Source organism: Schistocerca americana, chromosome 6 (assembly GCF_021461395.2).
Source record: "Schistocerca americana isolate TAMUIC-IGC-003095 chromosome 6, iqSchAmer2.1, whole genome shotgun sequence".
Classification (NCBI taxonomy): Eukaryota; Metazoa; Arthropoda; class Insecta; order Orthoptera; family Acrididae; genus Schistocerca; species Schistocerca americana.
In genome coordinates this window covers 319,959,276-319,980,118 of record NC_060124.1, presented here as the reverse complement: position 1 = coordinate 319,980,118, position 20,843 = coordinate 319,959,276, and the positions used below count along the sequence as shown (strand labels likewise).

General features: G+C 37.6%; 1 protein-coding gene across 1 annotated transcript in view; it reads left to right on the top strand.

Moving 5' to 3' along the window:
- The window catches only part of LOC124620111 (WD repeat-containing protein on Y chromosome), a 480,275-nt gene that overhangs the window by 40,772 nt on the left and 418,660 nt on the right, over window positions 1-20,843 (top strand). The window contains exon 4 of the mRNA XM_047146781.1: window positions 380-513. Within this exon, the coding sequence (XP_047002737.1) occupies window positions 380-513 (134 nt within the window). The remainder of the gene's footprint in view (window positions 1-379; window positions 514-20,843) is intronic.

The following is a 20,843-nucleotide window of genomic DNA, read 5'->3' as shown; positions in this document are numbered from 1 at the left end:
AGATTTTGATAAAAGTATTTTTGTTGTATCACTAAAAGCACTTCTGTTATTCCAATAAATTATTTTATTTTCCTCTTTCCACAAGTTTACTCAGTGTGGGTGGTATGCTAGCAGTTCCGAATGCCTCATTCATGACAATATGAATTTGATTAGACTGATCCATATTAACCACCTGCTAAGACAGAATGATGAAGGAAATCAGATTTATGGAAACTGTGCTTATAGAGAGAAGAAACTAATGTGTTTTAGTGTAATTCATAGCAGTCAACTTTAGTTTCATAGCTGCATCTCTTAGTGTTCGTCTTTACCTACATTATTTTTTCTGTATCTATAATAATTCTTTTTTAATTGTATTACTTTTGTATTGTCTTTTACATAGCTGAACTGAAGACTACTCAGACATTTGTGACAGATCTTGTGTGCTTACCTGATTGTGAGATTGTTTGTACAAGTGCAACTGAGGATTTGCGATTTTATGACACATCGGCCAATAAATTCGAACTCCGTGTTATGGTAAATCAGGATTTTTATTATTTATCAGTGAATTATGAGACAGGGTTGAGAAGAAACACACACAGTTACACTTAAAAATTATTAGTGAATGCTGTCCTTCAAAATTAAATCAGGTTATAGAGCTTAAAGTCATAGTTCTATCTTCTAGACACTGAAACTGTTTGTGTTTCTTAGACATCTATCAACAGCTTTCAGTTTGAGGACATTATGCTACTAAGTTCTATATTTTATTTCAGTATCCCACTATGGCTGTGTTTTGGTATGTTTCTTCTTCTTATACAGTAGAAAAGGTTTTACTGTTCCTTTAAACTTCATATGATAACATTTAATATTACTATTTGCTTGTAATGAATTTGCCCTTTTATGACATTTTGATGATGGATACAGTTAAGATCTTATAATTATTGAAAATATTTGTGCATGATGTTTAGCTATTTATGTAGGGATACAAGTAGATTTGAGGCTGCAGAAGGTGGTTCTTCTTAGAACTCGAAGAAGCTCTCATAATCTTAGTCATACTTAAGATGACAGACCAAGATAGATCCCAATGTCAAATTCAAATCTCAAGTGATGTAGCTGTAGTGCCCATAAGGCAACAAGCCTAATGGATTACTTTTACCTTTAGTTTTTGTCTGGGATGATAGATAACACTGACCCAGAAATAAATTAAAATAGTTCCATTCGCCTGGTCACAGCTAAGGTTTCTAAGAGGTTTCTCTTGATTGTCAGGTTATTGACAAAACTACAAATATTCCCCATGTGGGTTCCCTCGACCCCTCTTCCATGAAAGAGGGAGGGAGGGAGGGGGTTGGAGAGGGGGTAGTACAGAAAGAAGAAAAATAGGGGGATGGGATGTTGCTCTATGGGGAACAAATATAGATAGGCTTACTATCCAGTCAAAGTGGTGAGTCAAAAGTCTGCTATCCTCAAGATGAAATATGTTATGAGTGGTACATGACTGTCTGACAACTAAGTGGCATTGTTGCCTTCAGGAATCTTCTTATTTGTGACTGGCATGTGAACTGCCCAGGCCCCAACTTAAGCTGCTGTGACCATAGATGTTCAGAGGCTTATAACTTTTCCTGTGTCTAGCTGAATGTAAGAAGGAAGGAAATGAATACAGAAAAGGGCAGTCTATCAATTTCGTTTTCAATAGTTATGTATTGAGTCTGGATTCCTGAAGTGCCTCTTGCATTGAGTATGTCATGGATCATTTCACTGATCATGTAAAAAAAAAAAAAAAAAAAAAAAAAAAAACCTACTGACAAAATTTTGTTTACTTGAAATTTTATGATATATCTAACACATTTGAATATATAAATCACAACATTCTCTTAGAGAAGAATAAGGTTGATGGCTTTCAAGGTAGAGTGAGTACGTGGTTTGCTTCATATTTAATGATAGGAAGCAAAGCATAATGTTTGATAGCTCATACAGCTCTCATGATGAATATTGTTCTCAGCATGGATAATTAAAGAGACCTGCTGTATGTTTGGTGTCATAGACCATTTGGTTGTTGCCTTTAATTAGTAGAATGTCTTTTCCATGACAGATTCTTCAGTTTCCCTTCTAACTATTTTCCTTATTATTTTGAGTTTATTTTCAGATATTTTTTTAAAAAGTTTTCACTCATTGTGTGCCACCAGTTTTATGTTATGATAAGGAGAAATACACTTTTAATCACAAAACTTTGAAAAACTGAGGCTTGCAGAGAAGAAATGGAGTGGTGCAATTATAAGGGGACATAAGATAACAAATGAATTAGTGAAAAAATTGAAGGTAAGGACATGATTATGACTAATGTAAATGGAAAGTAGATGGAAGTGATTTGTAACCAGGTGAATGGATGGTAGAAAGTTCTTCAGTTGTCACCAAGAGGTAACTAAAGACTGGCACAATTACATAATGCAAGATGGATAGATGGTGTTAGAAACCACATGAGGTCAACACAGATAGGTATTTCTGAAGACTGTAATGCATGAAACATCCTATAGGAGACTGTTATGTAGGTTTGGACATCAAATGAATGCTGCTTTTGTTGTTGATGGTGATAACATAGTTTTGCAAGCTTACTTCATCAGTTCTAACTACCTCAGAATGCCAAAAGTGTGTACTGAGAAAAGAAATATTTTCTACTTTGCTTCCTCCATTTAATTATTATCACTTAAGAGAAGAATGGAATATCAGGTATCCATATCATTCATATCTAAAAACTGTCTAGACTTACACAGAGAGATCAAGGCTCTGAAATCCAACAGTAACTGAATCAGTACAGTAATCAACTATATTTTACCTTAGGTTATGTGGGCAGAAATTGTCCTGATAACCTTGCATGTTCAGAATTTGTTTTTCCAGTATCGTTGACACTTCTTTTCCCTAAACTTATAAGTATTGATGTGTAATTGGAAGGAGTGGTATTGCATTATAATATGTATTGACAATTAAAGCGTCCATTTGTTATAAGCAGTTCTTCATCCCTAACTCCCCATTCAATACCTCTCTCCTTTCCTCCCATTCTCTCTCTCTTTCTCAATCAATCTGTATACTTCTCCCAGCATATTTCTGCACTCACTTTTGAATAAATGAGAAACTGATCTTTTTATTCTAGGTACAAAGGAACAAGAACTTCATTTAATTAAACAGTAGGAAGTTCAGGATAGAACATCAAAAACATTATGAAGAGGATACATTGCTACTCACCACATAGAGGATGCACTGTGTCACAAACAGGGATAATGAAAAGACGAGGCCAGGTAGAGTTCCCACCCATGCGGCTCAGAAAAGCTGAAGTTTGCAGGAAGGATCCAGATGCTGCAGGCTTTGCGGCAGTCATTGAAGTGAAGCACATTGCATTGGGATGTATGTTCAGCCTCTGAGTGGTTCAATGCCTCTTGGCACCATTTTGCTGTGAGCTTTCATGTGGACAGAAAAATTGTTAGGTGTCACATCAACATAGAAAGCAGCACAGTGATTGCAGCTTATTTTGCAGATGACTGGTTTCACAGGTAGCCCTACCTTTGATGGGATAGAAGATGCTTGTGGCAGGACTGCAGTGGAAGGATGAGAACAGATCTTGCATCTAGACCTCTTGCAGGGATACCAGCAATGAGACAAGGGGTTGCGAGGAGGTATGGACAAGGATGTTGGGTAGCAGAATACCATTGGGAAATGGGTGGAGAAGATGATGGGTAGGGTATCCTTCATTTCAGGCCACAATGAAAGGTAGTTGAAACACTGGCAGAGAATGTGATTCAGTTGCTCCACTCCTTTATTTAATTAGATAGCTTGCAGTGTGCATAGATCAGCTGTCAATGTCTAAACGTTATGCGGTATGATAAAGTTTCTTGTTATTGGTTAGTGTAACTGGATTGCTTGAAGTAATGGTAAACTGATGGATAGCATAAAGTAAAGTAGAAGATATACTATGTATTAGTTACATATGAAAATATACGCTGGACCAGGACTCGAACACGTATTTCCTGCTTATTGTGAGCAGTCGCCTTAATCACTTCAGCTATCCATACACACCTCCTGGACTGACACAGATTTCCATAAGCCACACTCTTTCCCTATATGATAGTGCCCTATGTATGAAAACTTGGGTCAATCTGGGAAGTGTGGATGGATAGCTTAAGTGGCTAAGATGACTGCTCATGATAAGTGGGCTGTCTGGATTTGAGACTCAGTCTGGACAAATTTTCGTATGTCACTAGTGTATCTATACCTTATGCAGCTGATGCCAAGATATTCACAATCAGAAAATTTATTTTGAATTAATTTTGGATAGCTGTCAATCGTAATTAATGTCTATTTATCAAGACATGCAAGCAAACAAGTGGACGATATTTTCAAAAGCATTATTCAAAAATTACAATAAGCCACTAATTCTATACATGAATCAGTCATCTTGAGTTGCTGTGCTTATTCTCTCTGTTTTCCCTATATTAGTTACCACATAAATAGTTTTGTCAATGTGCTGTACACTTAGGTTATGTTATCTCATTTATATTTATTATTGTTTGGATGTATACTCGAAAGAGTAGGTGGAGTTTCTTCTACATGCCAAAATTAAATTGGAGGGCAAGACAATGTGGATAGTTATGCAGTTCATGCAAACTTAAGTCTATTGTAAGTGTATAATGTAAAATTCTAATGACCAAGAATATTTTATAAGTAGATGATACTTATTTATTTGTCTTAAACATACTATATTCATCAAAAGGGAGGACAATAGTAACGACATATGTATATTCACAAGAAAACAATCATTAGTCTCTGTCATGTTCTGCATAGTGACTTGTAGAGAGTAATTAGTAAACAATAAAACACTGAAACTTAAAAAGAATGAGTCATGTTGGTCACATAGTATTGGATATATAAAAATGGATCAATTGTTGTAAATATAACTGTAATCATCACTTAAACTTTGTATTCCTTTGCAGAAATCTGCCATAATAGCTTATGAAATGTTGGAGCAGCTCTATAGTGCACATGTTATTCTACATTCAACAATATTTTATTGATTCATATAGATTAACAAGAACCAACCATTGACTGCAAAACAAAACAGCTGCGGTGCTTCATGTGCCACACAAAATAGGATGGTTGTTGACGTGGCTAACACTACTGTAAATAAATAATGTTAAATTACTCAGAATGCAGTGGCAAAGATTTTGTAAATATCTCATGATAGTGTGTTCTCAGTTTTTCAAGACTGCCTATAAATGAAGTTCATTTCTGCCTAGTGGGTACTAAAGCCTGAACAGAAGTAACCTGTTTGGTGAGAGCTTCAGAATGACATAGTGGAACATGGTAAGGACTTTCTTAGTTAGATCATTGCTGGTGGTGATTATAACTGTAAAAACAAATACACAAGCACACTTTGGAATTCACAAGTTCAAAGGCACTAAAAAGACATTGATACTTGAGTCTTTATTTAGGGTAACAATTTCATCCTTCATTTATTGCATCAGAGTATTTAATGGTTGGGCATCCAGAAAATAAGTTCAGCTGATTAATTCTTTCTAGAATGGAATGAAGCCATTATTTTGTGAATGTACAATGCAACAAATGTTGTTTGGATTAGGCCAATATGCCATTTTTATTTAATTGTGCATTTTATATAGGTGATGACTACAAAAACATGTAGAACTGAAATGGTGAAATGGCAGTGGAAGAAGAAATTCAGGCAGTAGCTCATATTATGAATGATCACAACTTGACAGCAGAAGTATTTTATCATCTTATCTTTGTGGGAACTTGAGAGTAATGCAGTTAGAAAATAAGTAGTTCATGCGTGGGTGTGAATGTGCAGTCTGAGGTACGTGAATACTCATGAAGAATAGTAGAGTGGTTAGTCAGGTGGGGTGAGGAATTAGTGGAGCAAGACACTAGAAGCTAGTTTAGTCTTAAGAAAAAAAAAAAAAAAAAAAAAAAAAGGTGACAAGTTCCCATGTTCCACATCCATGAGGATCTCCTTAACATGGATCTATGGAACGAAAAACTAATCTTATCTAATCTAATCTATATGTGTCATGATGCAGATGCATGTATTGCAGCAAACAGGGATTCAGAAATTTCCCAATTCTACATATAATCATGGCTGTAAGATTAACTATAAGAGGTTATCAAGAAGTATCCATATGAGGATGTTGCTGCAGCATATCTGCAATGTAGCATCACTCTAATGTAGATATATAAGTACCACCATGTAGGCAACAGATTAGTGTGACATTTACATCTTTTTGATGTGTGTGCATTGCATGTAGAAAGGTGAACTATGGTGATATTATTATTAAATGCATCCAAACGGGACCATTTTGCTGTTATTATTTTTTCAGCTGCCAAAGGCTGAACACTGGTAGATATCCAATGGAAAATGAAGTATGTGTGTGGGGCTGCATGTTCTTCGAAAATCATTGTTGTAGAGTGGTATTCCAAGATTCATAATAATGCATATCCTCATATCGCAAAATATGTAGAGCAATAGTTACACCAACTTGGGTGGGAGACACACGAGCACCCTCCTTATAGTACTGACCTTTCCCCATGTCCAGTCCGTTAACAGGGGCCTTGAAGGATTGACAATTTCTGTCAGATTAGGGTGTGCAGCAGACAGTTACAGACTTCTTCATGCAGTAGGAAATTGTGTTTTACCAAACAGTAATCTTCAACCAGCTGCACTGGTTTGTTGATTACCTCAATGCTAATGATGATTTTGCCTGATTGGCATACAAATTCTGGACTGTATGACCTTCGAATGGAAACTTCTTAATCACCCCTTGTGATCAGAAGGTTAGTGCTTGGGAGGTTTAGATACTACTAACAGTGGAACAGTTGTCTGAGGTGACAAATTACTTAGCAGTACTAATATGACATTAAATGCTAATGTTCCCTCTTCCTTATTGCTGTAGATAATTCATTACCACATTATGTCATGTGCCATATTAAAACCACATGACTGCCCATGCACTGATAGCAATCTTCACCACCAATTCACATCATCACTCAAACATCCTGACTCAGTTTTCCTGTGCTATCTCTAAATTGCTTAAGGCAAATCCTGGAATGGTTTCTTTGAAAAGGCCATCATTGATTTCTTTCCCAAACTTCCTCAATCTGATCCTGTGCTCTTTATCTAATGACTGTGTCATGATGGGCTATTACACACAAATTTTCCTTCCGTTCTTGAAATCAATTCAACTATGTTATACCTTTCAGGACTTGACATGAAATCTACTAAAAGTAAGCCAAAATACCTGGATGGGTACACAAATGCAATAGTGATGTGCTGAGAGTTGTGTTAGTACAGTGTAGAATGAGTCATTGATTGTTTTCACAATAGCATGACTGGAATGTCATAAGATACTGGTACTGACAACATAGAAAATACTAACTGGACAATATTTTAAATATTGTCAATTTTTTTACTAGACAAAGGCTATTAACAAGAATTTGTACAATTATCTGGAAAAGGAAATAAGATCATAGTTTAACAAGCTTTGAAGATGAAGCCATTAGAGTAGGAGCAGAAGCTCATATTGGGGAGGAAAGCAACTGTGTCCTTTTCAATGGACCATTTTGGCTGTTTATTTTACCTAGTGATGTGCCACAGTGGTTAGCATACTGGAATCACATTCAGGAGGAACAGTATGATCCCTGTCTGGCCATCCAGATATAGGTTTCTGTGACTTCCCTAAACAGCTCCAATAAAAATCCTGGCATGGTTCCTTCGAAAAATGCATTGCCAATTTCCTTTCCCATCCTTTCATAATACAAGTTTGTTTTCCACCTCTGTTGACAGTGATGTCAACAGAACGCTAAACTCTAATCTTCATTTCTTAAAGCTATGTAAGGAATCCATAGGAAATCTAAATCTGCTTGATGATTTGAAACCCATTCAGATTAACTGGAGTGTAAGTGGTTCTGCAATTTTCAAAATTGTGTCTTTCCACATTCATTGGCGTGACTGATAGATACATTTTCCACTGCCTGTCTGAGTAGATGGTTCCATTCCTCTGCTCTGTATTTGGTAACATATTACACTCTCATACAAATTTAATTTTTGCAATTTTAGTAATATGAACTGTTTGGGGGAACTAACACTACTGAGATGGAGATTGCTTAGAATTTTGATAACCCAAATTAAACATCATGACATTATAAAATGCATCTGCTAGTGCATGCTAGATTGTTCTTAACCATTTGATTATCTGAATAAAATTATTAAGTAGGAGAAGTAAAGCACATGTGTGCTGTCATCCTGATGTATATGAACTCATAATGACCAAAACTTTACACAAAAAAAGATGAAAAATATTTTTTGTATCAAAACATGAATGGTGCACATTACCTGGAGTTTGAGTTATTGGAGATCATACTTATTTCCTTCTGTAGACCAGTTTTGATTTAATACAATTGTACACCATTCCACTTCAGTATTAATGTCATGGACAACAGGTACCCTGGCTGTTAGACTGTAAAGGAAGGTCTCGTCCCAAAGCCAGCGCTACTCTCATATTTTAACCCTAACATTTTTTTTCCTGTGTGTGTGTGGGGGGGGGGGGGGGGGGTGGTTACATGAAGTCTTAAGTGTGAAACACTGAAGAGAAACTGCTTGATAGAGTCCTAGCTGCCTGTCTTATTGTACAGCAGACAACAGGTGTGTTTGAGAGAGAGAGTGACAAATTTTATACCCTTTCATGATGCATGCATTTAGTTTTGTGCTCACTGTTTCGAACTTGAGGACATCAGATAGAATCAAATATTTCTTTCCACTTATAACATGTACACAACAGGTTACAAGTATGAGAACATAAGAGCAGTGGTGACAAGAACCACAACATTATCTAGATCTTTCTACTGAAAGAGTAACTGTGATAACACATTGGAACTGCAGTTACTGGAATGTTTATGTGTCACTGTACATTTGCACTTGTGAAGACAGAATGAGACAGTACATGACTTCCTCCTGTAGTGCTAACAATATCATATATTAAACTTCATGTGTTGTCCAGCATGTGTTACCGCTGCTTTCTTGTAACCTGGCATTGTGCGACTGGAGTCGGTGGTTCCAATGGTGTGTGAGGTACCAATCATTGGCATTGTTTCTTCATAAAGCCACCTGGTGTCCATTGTGTAACTTGGTGACTGTGATATACTGGAAAATTTCCTGATGCTGTAATCTCATATTTTGCACGTGTGGATCCTGCAGTGTTTGCAGTGTCCAATGTGTTGCAAAATGCAGGCTTGAGTTGATCGAACATGACAGTGGTAGGCAGACTTTTGATTCTAATTTGGAATGTGTTATTTCTTTTGCTAATCATAGGCTATCATGGCTGTAATGCTTGCATACTGCATTATTACATAAGAAAATGTATATACAATTGTTAAGATCTGCAAACACAAATTAGTGTCTTCCAACCTAACTTCAGGGTGCTGTTGGTCTATGCTGGCATATACGCTCCAAGAATCTGGTAATAGAGTCTGGTGCAGAGATTGTATCATCTCCCATGTTGTGCAAGAGTACCCATGACAGATGTAACATTTGTTGTATACTAATTCTGCTGCTCTAGACTTCACATCACTTTTGAATTATGTCCATAGACCAAGGAGTGCAGTAGGTAATGGCTTCATCCACTTCTGTGCCACATGACATTCCAGAGCTGCTTGTAGTTTTCAGTGCAGATGCTCAACTAAGCTGTTTGATGCAGTATGATGGGCTGTGGTGAGTAGTTGCTTCAAGCCTAATAACGTAGCTAATGCTTTGAACAGGTAAGCTTCAAATTTTTGCCCCTGGTCAATTGTTACTTGCAGTAGTACAACCACAAAAATATGTTTGCACTGTGGTTTCAGCTGCAGTATCTTTCACGGGGAAGCTTTGAGCCATCTGGTGAATTAGTCCACAACCATGAGACAATGACCATAGCTTTCTGAGACTGGAAACAGGCCTACAATATCAGGGAGCACATGTTCAAAACATTGATTTGGTGGTAGATATGCACCTAAAGGTTCCCTGACATGTGGTGTGATCCTGTTCCTCTAACATACTTTGAATCACTTGACAAATGGTTTACAATCTGCATGCATTTCAGGCCAGATGCAACTTTGCTTGACCAATCTAAGAGTGCCTCATACTCCTGGGTGTGCCAAGCTCTGTACTGATGCAATTTTTTGGGTTCAAAATTCCTGTGGCACAAATGGGTGTTCTTTCACTCTGGATAGACCATAATGTAATTCAACATTCACTTCAGGCATCACAATGCATTGCAACTTCAGTCCTCCCAATTACTTCAATAGATCATGTAACTCACCATGTTTTTGGGTCTGTGTGAGAGCATCAGATTCAGTGGCAGTTGCTACAACTTCAGTATGTGAACGTGCATCTGCTGTCACTTTCACAACCTCTACATGTGAGAGTACGTCAGCTGGCACATTCAGCTTCCCTCGTACATAGACAATGCAGGTAATGAAATGGCTAATGTAATCTAGATAGCATAGCTGTCTCAATGCTTTCTCTAATTTTACAGTAAAAGTGTAAGTTAGCAGCTTGCGATCTGTATAAATATTGAGCTGCCAGACTTGTAACAAATGCCTGAACTTCTTGACTGCAGCATAGGCAGCATATAGTTCATGGTCATACGTTGCCCAATGTTGCTGTGAAGGTGACAACTTATGACCAAAAAATACAACAGGCTTCCAACAATGCTCGACATGCAGTTGCAGAGTAGCACCAACAGTGGTAGATGAGACATCAACCATAAGAGCAAGGGAAATCTCTGCCACTGAGTGTACCAAATGTGCAGCCTCTGCAGTTGCTGCTTTCACAGCTTGAAAATCATTGTCCACATTGATTGTCCAATGCATCCTGTCATTTGGCTTTGGTTGATTCAGGTGAGCAGTTATCAATGCATTATTGTTTAAGAACCCATGATAACTAGAATTGGTATGGCTCTTTGACTGTATTGGGTTGAGGGTACTTGCTTATGGCTTCTACCTTACCCTGTAATAGTCAAAGCCATGTGCATCTTCCATGTACCAAGATATTGCAGCTCCTTCACTCTGAAAGTACACTTTGAAGTATAAATTATCAATACTTATGCAAGTAAGTGTTCAAATAATTGGGTCATCTACTGCAAATGCTCTTCTTCTGACACAGATATCACCAATATGTCATCTATTTAGACATGATAGAAGCCTGAGCCCCTAGTGATGTCATCCATGAAACTGTTGGCATGTCCATGCTGTGTCGCACTGACAAAAGGGCATCCTAGTGAACTGGAATAGGCTGAGCGGTGTTGGCACTGCTATTTTTGGAATCTCTTCCATCTCTCTGGTAGTATGCTCAGACTAGATCAACTGTGGAAAATATGGTCTTACTGTAAACACTGGAAGAAAAGTCTTCTAAGTGTGGCACCAGGTCCAACCTAGGGTGGTACTCACACTGAACAGATGGTAATTGCTGTAAGGATGCCATCTGTCTTTCTTCTTAGGTACCACATGGATTGGGTCTGAGCAGCTGCTACTCGAAACTCTGCAAATGCTCTGTGACACCATGCTACAAAATTCCTGCTTCACCACTTTCAACTTCTCTGCTGTCAAAGGTCTAGGCTGAGTGCGAATTGCTGGGTCTGGTGTGGTCAAAATGTGATCCACCATTGTGTGTTTAACTCCCAGGAGAGTAGGCAACTGCTGCTTGATTTCAGGAAATTCTTTCAATAGTTGTGTGTGCAGCATATTTCCTGTAACTGCATGTACCATCATCAGGGTGACACAACACACCTTCTCTGGAGTATTCAGGTTTGTAATCAAATCGATCAGCTGATGACATGATAGACCAGGTATAATATCATAAAAGGATAAGAAATCAGCTCCTATAATAGGCTGTGATGTATTAGCTACTGTGAAGTGCCACTCAGATATATGGTATAGACCAAGGTTAAGCAACAATGTGACCAGGCCATATGTTTTAATCTTAGGGTATTTACTGGCAAACACATGACAGTCATCACATCTCTGGCATGGTAGATGTGTTGCCGGGTACACTGACACTTCTGCCCCCATGTTCACTAGATGTTGTAACTTCGTGTTGCACTCTGTGACAAAAACTCAATGCATACTGCTGATAGAAGTGGCTGTTGTTGCTATGGTTTCTGTTTCATGTTTCCTCTTGCACAGAGCTGTACACTTTCACACATTGTTGCCAAACTTCTTGTGATACCTACAGATACTTGGTGGTGATGATGAGAGGTTGCAAATTTGTCATGGCCAATGGTGCAGTCACTGCTGAGTGTGTATCATTTGTAATGTGGCTACTTGTGTGGTAAGTTGTGCTCGTTGTGACTGTACAAATGCTAGTGTAACTGTAGGCACATTTTCTTTTTTGCAGTGTCAGTGTTGATACATTTTGTGGGATATATGTCATAAATCCTGTCTGCTGTCTGTGCTAGTGCAGTTAGATCAACTGTGCACACTGTCAGAATTTTTTGTGTCCAAGGGTAATAGGGATATCCAAATATTGTGCAGCTTGCCAATGTGTGCAAATGGTGTAAAAGTTGTGATGGGTTGCGATTTTTGAGCTCCTTAGACCACAAAAACTTCCCCAGTTCCTTTACCTCTGTCTGTGACAGGCATGTCACCAGTTCATTCTTGACTATGCATACCATTAAGTGTCCAGCAGTGCAGCTAGAATATCCTGTACTTCTGCAGCTAGGTCCTCTGTGAGCACTGTTACAACATAACCATATCTTGTGCCATCTGCTGATGTCTCTGCAAGGACTAACTGGCTTTCAAGCTGTGCAACTCACAGCCCTGTATTGCCACAATGGTGGCAATTTAACCATAACCCTATTAATTACACTGCTTGCAGCTGGTTCTATGGTGACTGATGAATTGGCCATTCTTGTGTGAGAATGAGAATGGCATGGCCAGTGCAGAAATGACAGACATTCAAATTCCAAAGCAGATAACATGTGCAGAACTACTTACAAGTATGAGAACATAAGAGTCATGGTGATACAAAGCATAGAATAATCTAGAATTCTCTAGTCAAAGAGTGATCAGAATAATACTTCAGAATTGCAATTACATGGTATGTGTATGTATCACTGTACACTCACACTTGTGGAGACAGAATGAGATAGTACAAACAGTTTCTATCAGCTTAAAATGTTACAATAATGTGATAACTGTTTGTGTTTTCAACTGTTGGTTCCTTATCTGATGGTACTCAAACCTATACCATTGACATTTGGTACATGTAAGCTTAATCTGGTGCCAGCACTCCCCTGTAGCAACTTTGTGGATTTATGAGTGCAGAACACACTCACCTGATGCTTCCTGCTTTTCCCTAATCAGCTGGCCGAGTTTTATTTCTTTCCTTTCTGGCATTATATTGGCAACTTTCTTGGCAACAGCAGAAATTCCCATTAATCATGTAGTCTGTTCACTGGTTATGTGAGGTGACCTTAATTGATGCTACTGAACCCAACTGTCTGATGTCCAGAACTATGGAGAGCAACACAGGAACCAGCTCTAAGGCAGCCACATCACTGAAGTATGTAATAGAAGTACGCTAGCCAATAGACCTTATCAACAGTGTGTTACCTGAGATTAGTAAACATGAAAAAATGTGGATATTGTATTTGTTATTGTATGTTTGGGTTAAAAAGATGGGGAAAGAGGAAAATAAAATTGTGGTTGAATAATACTAATGGTGTTAGTTCTGCAGTTATGTATGATGTCTGTGCCCAGAAGTACAAGGCAGATAGTGCTTTTGTACATGACATGTGCAAGAGACCAGTATGGAAATGTTTGCCATCTCAGTCAACAAATGTATGTAGTAACTTATCACACATGGCATAAGTTGTGTTCTGTTAGTCACTGCTGTTAACTTCAAATAATAACTGATGTACTAAATAACTCTTACTAATTTATTTTTAAAAAATAAAAAAAATAAAAATATTTTTAGCAGCATACTCAGAAATTATTTAAGGCTGAAATTATGCAGTAGTACAGAACAGTTCCAGATGGTGTAGAACCATTCCTTTCATCAATTAAGTTCAATGTTTCTTTTGTTACCCAAGGAGTTCTACTAGCCCTCGTCTATTTACCTACTTGATCCTCTGCTGCCTTCACTACTTTATCCCTCAGAGCTACCCATTCTTCTTCTACTGTACTTCTTTCCCCCATTCCTGTCAATTGTTCCCTTATCCTCTCCCTGAAACTCTGTAAAACCTCTGATTCTCTCAGTTTATCCAGGTCCCATCTCCTTAAATTCCCAACTTTTTGCAGTTTCTTCAGTTTTAATCTACAGTTCATAACCAATAGATTGTGGTCAGAGTCCACATCTGCCCCTGGAAATGTCTTACAGTTTAAAACCTGGTTCCTAAATCTCTGTCTTACCATTATATAATCTATCTGATACCTTCTAGTATCTCCAGGGTTCTTCCATGTATACAACCTTCTTTCATGATTATTGAACCAAGTGTTAGCTATGATTAAGTTATGCTCTGTGCAAAACTCTACCAGGCGGCTTCCTCTTTCATTTCTTAACTCCAATCCATATTCACCTACTATGTTTCCTTCTCTCCCTTTTCTTACTCTCGAATTCCAGTCACCCATGACTATTAAATTTTCAGCTCTCTTCACTACCTGAATAATTTCTTTTATCTCATCATACATTTCTTCAATTTCTTCATCATCTGCAGAGCTAGTTGGCATATAAACTTGTACTACTGTAGTAGGCATGGGCTTTGTGTCTATCTTGGCCACAATAATGTGTTCACTATGCTGTTTGTAGTAGATTACCCACACTTCTATTTTTTATTCATTATTAAACCTACTCCTGCATTACCCCTATTTGATTTTGTGTTTATGACCCTGTATTCACCTGATCAAAAGTCTTGTTCCTCCTGCCACTGAACCTCACTAATTCCCACTATATCTAACTTTAGCCTATCCATTTCCCTTTTCAAGGGAACATAGTAAAAGACAAATGAATTGCTTTGAGGAATAGTGCACACAGAAACAAGGACATGTGACCATCTCATTGTCCATTGTTGTTTCTCCAATGGTGATGCTTCATTCCAAGATGACAGGGCCCCTGTTCATGCAGCTTACATCATCCAAGACCGTGTTTGTGAGCATAAGGGTGAATTTTGCATATCATCCTCACTACTACAGTATTATTGAATGTTTGTGGTCTACTTCGGAGAGAAGGGTGTGTGGTTCCAACCCACTTCTGTCATCGCTACCTGATATTGAGGCTATTTAGTGGGAAGAATGATGTTTCCCTTGAAAACCATACAGGCCCTGCATTTTCCATTACATTAGATTAGATGTTCATTGGTCCACATAATCATGTAGTACACAAATGGTAAATTCTGGTATAGGGTAAGTAAGTGTACAAGAAATATATTATTACATGATTTAAACTTAGATTATTTACATTATTTTTACATTAAATGTGCATTAAGTTTTAATGTACAGGACATATATTGTACAAGTAGAATAAGATATACTGTAAAAACAGAATGAGTATATATTGTACAGGTAAATGATATTAGTTGGAATGGTAATGAAGTTCCATGCTCCTTGACAGACATGGGGAACAATGCAGGAGACCCATAGCACTGTACTTTGCAAGGTCGTAATGGAGATGGTTTGCCTTTGCCTTCCTCTGACCATAATCGGGATGAATGGTGATGATGAAGATGATACAACAACACCCAGGGACAGGTGAAAATCCTTGACCCCACCAGGAATCGAACCTGGGACCCAGTACTCGGGAAGCAAGAACACTACCGCAAGACCACAGCTGCAGACATATTTATATGACACTGGCATTTATGTAGTTGATCATTATGGAACTTAAGATAGAGTAACATGTATATAATACATCACTAAGGTACAGACATAAATAATGAGTGCACTTCCTGTGGGAAACAATCAGGAGTCGCATATGCCTTAGTAGCTAACTTGAACCTCAACAGGTCATTTATTACAGCATTCACATATCTCAAACACTTCACCAGAAGGCAATGAGTATGACACTCATCAAAAAGTCACAGTCTTTTAATATTGCAACCTGGCTAGGTGTCTGAGAGCTTTTTACCAACAGCTCATTTTTTGATTTAATTTCTGGAGGGAGGCTTATTATAAAAACTTTTTCTATAATGCACTGTTTCTGTCTTATATAGACTAGTGTTCACTGGTTCCATATCAAATTATTCTTTTGCATGGTTTTATTATCTCATACACATAGGTACATGGAAGTGGAAGGAATTCCAGATTGCTGAAGTGTATCTCTCCAGATTTTGTTCCATCTTACACCTTCCATTATTATTACAATCCTTTTTTGCAGTCTAGAGATATTTGGCTGAAAGAAGAGTTATCCCAAAAATAATTCAGTATTTCAGTTGTGAGGATATACAAGAAAAGAATATAGGTTTCAAACAATCTTTATTGCAGCATCCTTCTAATATTCTTATTAAATAGCATGCAGTGCTTCATTTCTTATAAACTTTTTCAAATATGTGTCCTCTATTCAATGTTTTTCTAAGCTATAAACATAAGATCTTTATGTTTAAAGTATGAAGGTTCTAACAGTTTCAGCATCAAGAGAAGTGGTGCAAAACTGGATTGCGAAGTTCACACTTCTCTTACTACAGTTGACTTACTTGAAACATTTAGCCAATCCTCTTCTCTGGATATGTGGCTGAGTTGATCTCCATAACCTCTTCTCCGAAAAAAAAATGCTGGTTAGAGGAACCAAAAAATTACTATCTCTCTCACTTGAAATAACTCGGTACTCTCATACTTTCATTTCTGCGCAGGTGTATTTTCCTTTACACAAGTTTTATATAAGCATACAAACTCTTGAAAGTCAACTACACCAATGCCCATTAGAAACAAATATAATCAAAATTGCCTGGTTTTAACAACCAAATAATTTATAGACGTCCCCTGCATCTTGCTTCATTCAGAGCTAAGACATGAAGTAAGTTAAAAGTCTGTAGTCAAATGTTTGTTTTCCTTTTTTTTATCAACAATTACATTCACTAACACAGCAAAGAATAGCATTTAATTACTCCGTGTCCTCTCACACAGTTTCTGTGGCTCTTGCAGCAAACATTTGTCGGCGTTGTTCTTCTGCCTCACTTATTGTCTTCTCATTACAAACTTCCAACCTGCACACAGAAACCGGCAGCACAGTAGATTCGTTTCTGCTCTCTTACTTACTTTTAAAATATTGGGCGTTTGAGACGGTGGAAGGCTGAGTGTCACTAGAATTTACACTGCACTTTTTGAGTCACTACATATCCCTCCCCTTAGCTTGAATACACAATATTTTATACATATTCATTACGTACTTTAATATCTCACATAACGCTAACTAACATTTAATCAGTATAAATTATATTTCTTTTAGTAATTGAGTACTTAATATCTAGCTCTTCTGTGTTTGTTCTGATAATAACTATCTGAGCCTGTCACCTAATGTTGGAGTTAGTACTTTTATATCTAATAATCATGTGAACAACATTCTTGATTTCCAATGACAATCTCCAGGTGTCATAGACATTTAATTATTTGTTTCTTAATTCTAAGTCCATGTACTAGTTTTTCTTTAGTATGTAATAGTTTCATTACCTACAGTTGCTTGTAGTCTGGAGGAACTCTGGGCAAATGAAATTATTCTTTCTGGCACTCATAAACATAAAATATAATAATGCTAGTGGAATACAGAATTCAAATTTACCAGAATAATTCCTACAAAACGTGTGACTTCTGCCACAATACTGCCCTTTTCCTTTTAGGAACAGTACCCATACCTTACATACGGGTTGACCCTAAGAGTCCAATTCCTTCTTCTGTTTCGGTAGGTATGCCCCTCTTAATTCCTATTTTCCTATGGTACAGGTCAATCCCCTTCTTGGTGCTCTTGTCCTCACAGTATAGGTCAGCCTTTCTCAGGTCTGCCTATCTGCCCTTTATAGCCAGTAAATGCTGGTTGCAACCCCCCCCCCCCCCCCCCCCTTTATCCTTCCTGAGTAGGACTTATGATTCATTTCCCAAGTATACATCTTTATGTACACTAAAATTAAATGTCCTCTGGAAAATAAAATCTATTTCACACTTAACACTCACTCCCTATTACTTCCCTTAATCCCCTAGAGTCCTCCACTACTCTTCTACTTCTAAGTTTCCAGTAGAAACCACATTTATATACACTATTCAATATATCATAAATTTACTTATGCTATACCTGTCCCACTATTCTACAAATCACCAGAACAAATGTTTGACTGACATTCCTGAATAATTATCACAATTAGTTCCTTCCTGGCTTGTGCTCAGTAATTCCTCCTTGACTTATGCTCTCCTTAATTACTCACACTTCCTTCTTATGTATCCCTGACATAGAAATATGAGAGTTTTTTTAATGTACATATGTGACATAGAATCATAATAGTTTCTTTCATGTATCTAGGCATCTACACAATGTAGAGCTGTCATAGTGAACGACAATGTGTGCATATTACCCTAAAGTGTCCCTATATAATCATGTGTGGGATGTAGTACCATCACAGTAAACGACAATGTGTGCATCCTTTCCCTATGTACACATTCCTTTCCCCCCACAACCCTTGATGGTTCTCCCCTTTTGATATGTAAGATTTTGTTTGTGTAATCGCATTTTTTGTGTGTACGCGTAAGTGTGTTTGTGTTGCCTGATTCGTCGGCCTACTTATAAAAAATAAGTTGAAGGTTATTGGATACCACAGAAAATGAGAAGGACTTCTGCTATACAAGTATATGAACATATAAAGAGGGAAAGATAGACAGTTACTCAAATGAGAAGTCAGAAAGGAAAAAGGAAGAAATGGTTGCTAAGATCGAAGAAGAGAAAGAAGATAGCGCCAAAGACAAGAAACCCTTCCCACCCCCTCCCCTAGGACCCCTACCTCACCAGTACTTGAGTGAGAAGCTGGAGGAGGTATGGTGTTAATCGTATCCTACAGAACGGACATTTTTACCTTCACCCTTGAGGTCCCCGGAGAAAAATCTTAGCAACACCTATGGAACGGCAAATGGTGAAGAATCAGTCACACTTCTTTGCGAGGGTCATTTGGGAGGTGTGGTGTGTATTCTGTGTTACCCATGTTTGTACTTACACTACCCACCTCTCCAAAAACTAATATAAACCCTCCCCTACACATCACATCTCGTAAAAGGTAGAAAAACATTCTGCATTACATATAAAAGTATGTATCATATTATCACAATTATATAATGATTCATACAAAATTATGTTTTCTATTACTCTAATATTCTTTGCAGTTTATTAATCTGCACCCAGGTTGGCATGGACTTTCTGGATAAGAGATTACTTTCAAAGAGTAGCTTAGGCAAAAATAAGACCTAACTATACGTGGATGGCAGGAGAGACTGGCTAGCTAGGCAAAAATAATGGAGACCACCGCTGACTAGAGCAGAATTGAAGGCAACTTAAATACTTATTGGCATGATCCTCTAACAACTGAGGATGACTTCTTCCAAATACTTAGCGGGCACACTCCTCCGGAGACTGCGTTGGCTGCTGTCAACATTACAATCGAGACCACCGCTGACTTGAGTGGAACTTGAAGGCAACTTAACAGGCACAATCCTCCAACAACTGAGGATGACTTCTCCTAATGGTGGATGATAGAATAGTATAAGAAGCAGAGTGATAGCATAAGAAGTATCGTTAGGTTTGGAAAAAGCAACAGTCGAAATGAGATTATCCCCGAGGCAACTTTTTGATCGATTATTTCCTCTACCTGTTCCTCCAGATTACTTATATTTATTAAGTCTGAAATGACTATTTTCTCCTTAAAGCCATGTTCCTCATTATCTACTTGGGTAGTAATACATGTATTATGCGATTGGACTAAAGGTATTAATTTGTCCTGTTTCTCAACACTTTCCTTTAAAGTGTGTAATCTTTGTTTTACAGCATCAAATGTACACTTTGAAATGATCCTAACTATTTGCCAAGTTCTGTTTATACATTATTACATATATCTTCAATATCAAATTCTAGTTTTTTAACTAAGTCCTGAAATTCGTTACTCTGTATCTGACTAGAGTCAGTGAACAGTTAGTTTACATGGATAGTCAGGGAATTACTTAATTCATTCTTTAAATCTATTTGCAAACTCTTCACTTTATCATTTAAGGCATTGAACTTAGCATTTAAAACCTCATCCTGTGCTTCTAGTTATTCACTTAAAGTAGCACTTAGCTCCTTTCTTATTGCAGCTGAATCTGCCTTCTGTTCATCTAATCAATCTTTTAACTGAGTATTTACTGAATCTAATTTAAGACTTAGTTCTTCTCTTAAAGTTAGTTGAATTTGCACTCTGTCCATCTAATTTTTCACTTAAAGTTGCAATCTGAGCATTTGCAGCTTCACTTTGGTTATCTAATCTAGCATTTAGTGAGTATTCACTGAGTCTAATTTAAGACTTAGTGCTTTAATTAAATTTGCTACCTCAGTCCAGTGTGCATTTCTGTCGTTATTGCCATGGCCATGGCTGGTTCTGATGTTTCCCCAGTTTTTTGAGTGTTATCCATATTTTTTCATACTTTTAGATCATGTTATTATTAAAAAACTCACCCTGAATATAATAACAGTCTATTATTGAACAGTGTCCTTAACTTCACACTCAATTGTCTTTCGCTCACCTGGTGTAGAGTTTTAGGCTGCATCAGTGAGCAAGTGTGGAATCAGTGCTGGTGAACAGCACAGGTGCCAGCAGCGTCAAAGGTTGGTTTCAGTGACA